General features: G+C 36.0%; 1 protein-coding gene across 1 annotated transcript; it reads right to left on the reverse strand.

Moving 5' to 3' along the window:
* Nucleotides 1–1,819: 1,819 nt before the first annotated feature.
* Nucleotides 1,820–7,642, reverse strand: soul5 (heme-binding protein soul5). Its single transcript, XM_055188514.2, has 8 exons — nucleotides 7,544–7,642; nucleotides 7,334–7,393; nucleotides 5,126–5,210; nucleotides 4,866–4,986; nucleotides 2,662–2,801; nucleotides 2,194–2,357; nucleotides 1,994–2,103; nucleotides 1,820–1,894 (listed from the first exon to the last, which is right to left on the reverse strand). Coding segments are annotated over exons 1-7 (651 nt in total). The 5' UTR covers nucleotides 7,546–7,642; the 3' UTR covers nucleotides 1,820–1,894; nucleotides 1,994–2,024.
* Nucleotides 7,643–8,030: the final 388 nt, after the last annotated feature.

Genomic DNA, 8,030 nt, shown 5'->3' on the forward strand with positions numbered 1-8,030 from the left:
TCCTATCCTAAAAAAAAAACCATACACTGGTGGAAAGATTATGTATAAATATCAATAAAAAAAATATGACCCTTTTGTGGACCACATATTCACATCTGCTTTAAATTGTACACATAAAATGTAAGGCTGTAATCCGGTATAATACCTGCAGGAAGAGACTGGGTTAACACAAAAATTAAACAAAAATGTAGTTTCATGAAAATAATAAATGCAAGTCTATTGAGGCAGTGGAATAAAAGGGTCAAGGGAATTATTATTTTATAACAGCGCCACCAGCTGGCAGTATTAATGCACACATGCTATAGCACAGCCACCAGGTGCTGCTATAATAACAAACATGTGGTTCTCAATTTCCATTTCCATTTTTTCTCTTTGTCAGGAATACTGAAACTGTTTCATTGAAGTTTGTTGTAGTAACTAAGCCATTTAATTGTTTTAATTATTAGACTGATTGTTAACATTAATGAGACTTTGGGACCAGTGGCGACTCATGACTGCTCTTCCGAGGGGCGCTAATTCAAGATAAGTGTTCGGATGTGTGTTGCTCGTGTTCTCAAAATATGTGTTTGTTGCATCATGTGAACCATGTGCACCACGTGTCAAAACCGTTTATGATAAAAGAGACGCTCACGTTCACAAAATACATGCAAGACACTCCCTTAACAGTAAACTCTGAATACGCATGAGATTATGCGAGTATCTGGTAAACGTGAGCGTCTGCAGCAGGCACTTATTTTGACCAGACACGTGATGCACATGGGCTCACTCGACGTGCTGAACACATATTTTGAAATTACGAACCACACACATGACGGGCTTCATACAGCGCCCTCGAAAAAAGAAGTCACCGGCCGCCACTGTTTTGGACACACATTCATAGAAAGGTTTTGATGGCAACCATTTACGTCATGTATTGTAATGTAAATAAAATGGGGGCCCTTCGAGTGAAAAGAATTTTTATTAAAACTATGACGTGTTTAAAATTTCACATTCTTTCAATAATTTGAATCGTGAATGAATGATTATGCAGTTGACTATTTACAGGGCTGTCAACTTGTCAAGGCAATGGAATAATTGACGACATGCCGTTGAATTATTAATAAATAGTGCACACCCATGTGCTTCATTTTCAAATAATTCAAAGGACCGGAGTCAATTATTTTGTTTATACCACAGACATAGCTAAGACATTTTGACGTCAGGTTTGCTTTTTTGGAAAAATAATGTATACCCATGAAACATTTCTCAGCCTATCAAAATAAAGCATTCAACAGCCGGCTGTATAATTATAAACAATATTCATTGTATTTACACCCAGCTTTGCAGAAAATACTATTTATTAATAGGAACAAGATTAAACAGAGATGTTAGGGTTTTCGTTGAGTTGCCTAGCAAGTTATGTAAAACAAAATGTCAAAATGTTTATTATTTATAGGTGGTATTTTGATCGGTTGCAATGCATCAATCTTGAAATCATGGTTTTGTATACCCTACTGAAAAATCCAGCTAAGACCAGCATAAGCTGGTAGCTGGTTTAATGTAAACAAAAAACTTAAATGCATTCATATTTTAAAACAAAAATAGTGCAGTGGAACAATACATTCACAGTCTACATCATATGAAAATCCCTTTATTGTAGTATACTTTAGAAAGCTATAGGTTTTCATTTTTTAAAGACCTATTAAAGATCTTTTCTAATATAAAAACAAGGGCATAGTGAGATATGACCGGCACAAGATCCATGTTTTTCATTAATAATTTGTATGCGTTTTATTTTATTCACAGTACAGTACATTAAAAACAAATGCAATTTTTAAAAGAGTTAATAAAAGCAAATAGTTCAAACAAGCTGTTTATCTTATAACATTATAGGTTTGATGTTTTCTGTGTGGCTCTGAAACAGAATTACAAATAAATATTCAGTTAGAAATATATTCTGTAATAAATCCAACTTCTCTGTATTTCTGATAAGCAATTTTAAACAGTTATTTACCTTTGAAAGACTTGAAAATGAGTCACTTTAACTACTCAGTTTTGGGGCAGACTGGCTCACCCTTAACAATATACCACGCCTCATTGTGTCTGTTCAAAATCTTCATTGGGCTAAAAACAAAAACAACACAGACACAAAAACACAAAATAAGTGGACAAACATGTGCATAAATATATTATTTATCTAAAAGATAAGCTCACCTGTTATAGCCAACATCATAATGATACTCTGTCTCATATGATGCCTGTACTTTGTCCAATGATGTCTTTAGTTGCTGAGCCTTTATTTTGCTTACGACTGACATCATCCAGCCCCCATAGCTCTTGACGTATACATTCATATCAGGGGTGTCTGTGAAATATACCTGCAAATGACAAAAACACAACAACACTTAAAGGATACCTCGACTATAAACACAATGTACAGCGTTATAGATAAGCACTGGGATTGGCTATGAATGTGAAATTAAAAGTGCAAAAATAATAAATAATGCGAAACATAATGGCGGCCTCCGCAGTTTAAAATGAGTATTACATGTTTGGATTTTTTTAAAGTAATATTTATTGTGTTTCTATCAATGGATTGTAGTAGTAGAAGGCAAATATAAAGTATTAAAGAATAAAAGTTTTCATTGTTGAAGTACGCATACTGAGGAAAATGAGACTTACAGATGGATCAGTAGGCTTTGGTGGGTTGGCCTGGAAGTCAGATGGAAGCAGGAAGTTGAGAACGTAGACTGATGAATCCCAAATGCTCACATCTTCTTTCACTTTAATGAGCACTGGAGCGGTCATATTAATCTTAGCACCTATGAAGATACGGTAAGTGTACAACATTTACATTTACTTTTATGCTTTTGGCAGACATTTCTATTCTAAAGCAACTTAATTCTTTCCCGCCATCTCGTCAATTAAGAGAAAACATTTGCATAAAAAAGTGTTCCTGATGAGGTTTTATGTCAATCTGTAATACCGCTATTATCCACAAGATGGTGCACTTTATATAAAAAAACTGAAGCAAACATTTTTACTAATTTTGAACTCTGTATATGTTTTGATAATCGTTCTGAATCTGATCTCTAACAAAATTTCTTCACAAAAATGCAACTATTTCAGCTTTTTGTTAAAAAAATATTTATATAGAAAAATACCCATATTTAAAAGTTTATGAGTAGAGAAATTTTTTTAAAAATCCCTCCGTTTTGTTTGTTTGTTTGAAAACCGATGGTCTGTTCTTGCATTTGATATATTTGTATGTTTATGTATTTTTAGAAGCAAATTTTCCTGGAATGCATTTAGTGAAACTTTTGTAAAAATCACAAAAAATGCTGTCGGGCAACTTTTCAAAAAAAGGCTGGCGGCGAATGAGTTAAAGTACATGGTATATATTCTTTATCAGTAAGGGTGTTCCTCATGTTTGAACCCATGACCTTTTCTGCTGCTAACTCTACTGTGCCACTGAGGTATAAAAGGAGCATACTCAAATCTGTCAATATCAGAACGAATATCACTGAATCTATCCAGATTCTGTTTTGCTCCAAAAACAACAAAAAGAGAGGGAGAAGATATTCTGCTTAAAGGTCCACTGTGTAGATTTTAGTGACATTGCATCTAATGGCTCAGTCCACAGCTCGCCCCTCCGTTTCGAAACGCATAGTAAAGTTCCAGTAACTGCCACAGGACAAACACGTCATCGTCTGACCCCCCAGTCACATTAGCTACAAGCGACAGAGACAGATTGACAGCATACCATTCATTTTCAATGAAAGTGGCTGTTTGCCAGCGACAAGCGACGAGCTCGCCGGTGCGGGGCCAAAATAGACAAGCAGGCTATTTTATGCAAATGCTGAGCGATGCGACAAAGCGACTGCCAATCGGAGTGAAGGAGCAGCGTGACGTAGATCTGTGGTCGAGTCTGAGAAAATAATTCAAGATGGCGGAAAATGCGTATTTATGTATATATCTGATAAGTTTGGCATTTTATCTCATATATTTTGTTACTTTTATCGAGAAATAAATACTTTTAAATCCAAAACACCGTTCTTGTAACTTAACAATACCTCTAAAGTGACTTTTGATACCGCTTTTAGAAACTAGCCAAGGAACGCCCATCAAGCGAGTGCGTGTCGCTCGGTGTCGCTCACTTTTGAAGCTAATGTGACTGTAGGGTAAGACAACGTAGTGACAAAATGACGCTCTTGTTTAGGGCTACTGTAGAAAACACAATGGCGACTTCCATGTAAGGCAACCCGCGGTGTATGTAGATAAAAACGGCTCTTTCTAAGGTAATAAAAACAATACAGTTCATTTTGTAAGGTCTGTATACACCACTTATAGTATAGTTATGTATATTATATTGCATTTCTGTCATTAGATCCTTTTAAAAAGTTACAAAATGCACCTTTATAAAGATCACATCAATTTAAAAAATCCAGTTGTCGTTATTCCCTCATCCTCAAGTTTTTTTTATTTGTACAAATGTCTTTATTCTTCTGAACACAAAGGAAGATATTTTGAGAAATGTTAATAACCAAATAGATCTGGGGCACCATTTACTTCCATAGTTTTACTTTTTCTGCTTTGTTACGAAAATTTCGCAAAATATTTTCCTTTGTGTTCAGCATAACAAAGAAATGTATACAGGTTTAAACAATGTGAGGGAATAATGACCAGAATTTAATTTTTTGGTGATCTAACTCTTTAAGGAACGTGAAACAGTTTTCTGGATCTTTTTATGCTTTTATAGATTGTGATATTATTTTAGAATAACAGTAAATGCATATGTTTGCTTACCCATTATCAATACTGTAAGGCTATTATTGCAATAATGTAAAAGTGACCTGGCCATTTTTAATGGGATTTACAAAACTCACCAGCCTCATTTTCTCCGGTGATGTATTTGTAGAGTTTCTTGAAAGCTCTTGAAATCGCCACTTCCGTAAAATATGATTGTTCCTCCGTAGACACCCATTTAGCAGCATCATAGTGACGCACCTGTACGAAAAGATAATATACAGTAATTATAAATTATAAACATATATGTTTCTTTTATGTGCTTAATCTTACATCACGTATCACTATTTAACTGCTTCACTTTCTTATTTATTCTCGCATGTGCTGTCTTGTATCTCACCTCATAACCGTCTCCCTCACAAACCAAGTCAAACAGCAAACATTCCTTGGTCTCTGTGCAGTAACTGGATTCACTTTTTGAGTCTCTGAGATGTGCACATACAAAATATAACAGATTTACAGATGACATGAACACTATAATGCACATATAATGTTTACAGTGTTTCAGCGTTCTTAAAAAGGTTCTTCACATTTTTTTGCTAAACAAATATTTTTATCCTTATATATATATTTATATTTATATATTTATCCAAAGCAACTTACAGTGCATTACAAGCCATTGTTATCAGTATTGGTGTTCTCTGGGTTCAAACCCATAACCTTTGCGCTGCTGCAAACGCAATGCTCTGCCACTGAGCTATACAGAAACATTTTAAAGGAAAACACCACAGTTTTTTATATTTTACTATGTTCTTACCTCATCTTAGACGAATTAATACATATCTACCTTTTTTCAATGAGTGCACTTAATCTTTGTACAGCGTGTCGTGAATGTGTTAGCATTTAGCCTAGCACCATTCATTCCTTAGGATCCAAACAGAGATGAATGTAGAAGCCACCAAACACTTCCATGTTTTCCCTATTTTAAGACTGTTACATGAGTAGTTACACGAGTAAGTATGGTGGCACAAAATAAAACATGCCGATTTATTTAAGCGGATAAAAAATGAGAACTATATTGTATGGCGGAAGAGCACTTATGCTGCGTTTACACCAGCCGCGGTAGAGGCGTCAAGTGCGAGTGATTTCAATGTTAAGTCAGTGTGAAGAAGCGTTGACGCGCGTCTGGAGGTCTCGCAGTGTGGATGAGGCATTTGGCGTGGTAGATGCAATTCCGCCTCATTCGCGCATCTAGTTTGCGCGAATTGAGCGTATGGTGTGGTACGTGCGCAAATGGTGCTTTTTGTGCCGCATTAACCAATCATGCTTGCTGCTGTGGCGAATGGAGAAACGCTTGATATTGTCCGTAAGCTATCACCCGGAGCTATACGACAAAAGTTCTTATTTCTATATAGACAGGAATAAAAAAAGACCTTGCTTGGAAGAGAGTCAGTGAGGACATTGGGCAACCTGGTAAGTTGTAACTTTTGAGTCACGTGACATATATTGACCCGCGCCGTTTAGTAAGGTGACCATATACAAACCGGTAACTCTCTCAATAAATGCACAATCAACATCAGCAATCTTGCAAACACACAACCGCATAGCACTTGCCCCTCCCACAAGAAACGGATTTTGCCTGACGCGCGTCAAATGCTTGCTTTTTCCTTGCGTGTACTTCGCTCTAGATGCGCGAATGCATTCAAACTGTTCAAGCTGCAAACTAGGCACCGTTTTGACGCCTCAATCGCGGCTGGTGCAAACGCAGCATCAGTTTGCACCACTTCGACTTCTGGCACAGTAACATCATCACTCCTGACCACTCCCCTCTCGCTCAAACTTCTGTCAATATTACTGCGCCCGAGATTTAAGTGTTTCAAATGAAGTGCTCTTCCGCCATACAATATAGTTCCGCTTAAAAAAATCTCCACATTTAATTTTGTGCCACCATACTAACTCGTGTTACTACTCATGTAACAGTCTTTAAATAGGGAAAACGTGGAAGTGTTTGGTGGCTTCTAAATTCATCCCTATTTGGATCCTAAGGAATGAATGGGGCTAGGCTAAATGCTAACACATTCACAACGCGCTGTACAAAGATTAAGTGCACGCATTTAAAAAAAGATAGGGATGTATTCATTTGTCTAGGTTGAGGTAAGAACATAGAAAAATATTGAAAAAAGGTGGTGTTTTCCTTTAAGGTTCTTAAGAGAACCATTTCTTTCTTACTTTTTTTATAGTCTGATGAACTTTAATTTACTATTAAAAATCTTTATGCAGAGAGGTTCTGTGGCTGTTGATGGTTCCTTATGAAACTAAATGTTTTAAATGGTCCCTAGATGTTCCTGGGGCGTTACCCTTTCAAAAAAGTATATATGTGTACCTAAAGAGTTAATAATAGTACATCAAAGGTACATATGTATACATATCTGTACATACATGGTACATATCAGGACCTTTTCAAAGTGTACAGCCGACGTGACAGCTATGCACCATTTTTAAAACAAATACAATTTAGGAAACGTAATTTTTAGGAGTGTAGTAATATCACCAATTTAGCTAGGTTACTCAATATTTTTCTTCAAAAATAAGCAAACAAATTACTTACCCAATTCTTCCCTCTACAGTCAATCCTAGAAGCAAAACGATCGCTCCCGTCAGGCAAATCCTTTACAAGAAAAGAAAATATTTAATATAACTTGAACACTTCACTGATATATTCATGTATGTCAAGCTTTTGCTACACAACTTAAAACACTCAGCTTTCTTTATCAGCTATGTACACTGTTTTAAAAGCAAAGAATACTGAAAGACTTACATGTTGTATGTTGGTCAGGCTGTTTGCTGAGGAAACTTGTGCACGTGTGCGTGCTGCTGCTTGCTTTTATGCATATTTTGTTATAAAACGTGTTCCCACCCCTACAAGACACGCCCACAACCCTCTGCTCATGTAAGCATGTTGAATAATCATGTTTTTACCGTCTCCTCCACCAGGGGTAGTATTTCATCACTTTTATCGATATCCATGTAGTTAAAAGTCGTGTTGCATTGATTTTGATGTGCAATGTGCAACATTTCAAAATGTTTTTCTTCTATCAAATATACAATCCACTACACGTTGATGCCATTATTAAATACCTTTATGGTTCCAAATTAAACAACATTCACTACACCTTTCTGTTTCACAACAGTGCTACCAAAAATTGTAACATCTGTATTTTTAATAGTGTATGAACAGACTTTCATATTTAGTAGTTTTATAAGCAAAACAACAACAACAACTGTTTAATAGGGTAGATAGTACA

This window comes from Misgurnus anguillicaudatus, chromosome 19, assembly GCF_027580225.2.
Source record: "Misgurnus anguillicaudatus chromosome 19, ASM2758022v2, whole genome shotgun sequence".
NCBI classification, from domain to species: Eukaryota; Metazoa; Chordata; class Actinopteri; order Cypriniformes; family Cobitidae; genus Misgurnus; species Misgurnus anguillicaudatus.

Coding starts and splice junctions, on each gene's coding strand:
- soul5 (XM_055188514.2), bottom strand. Junction 2,802..4,865: donor CACCGGAGAAAATGAGGCTG/GTGAGTTTTGTA, acceptor GTATCTTCATAG/GTGCTAAGATTAATATGACC. Junction 2,358..2,661: donor CAAAGCCTACTGATCCATCT/GTAAGTCTCATT, acceptor TGTCATTTGCAG/GTATATTTCACAGACACCCC.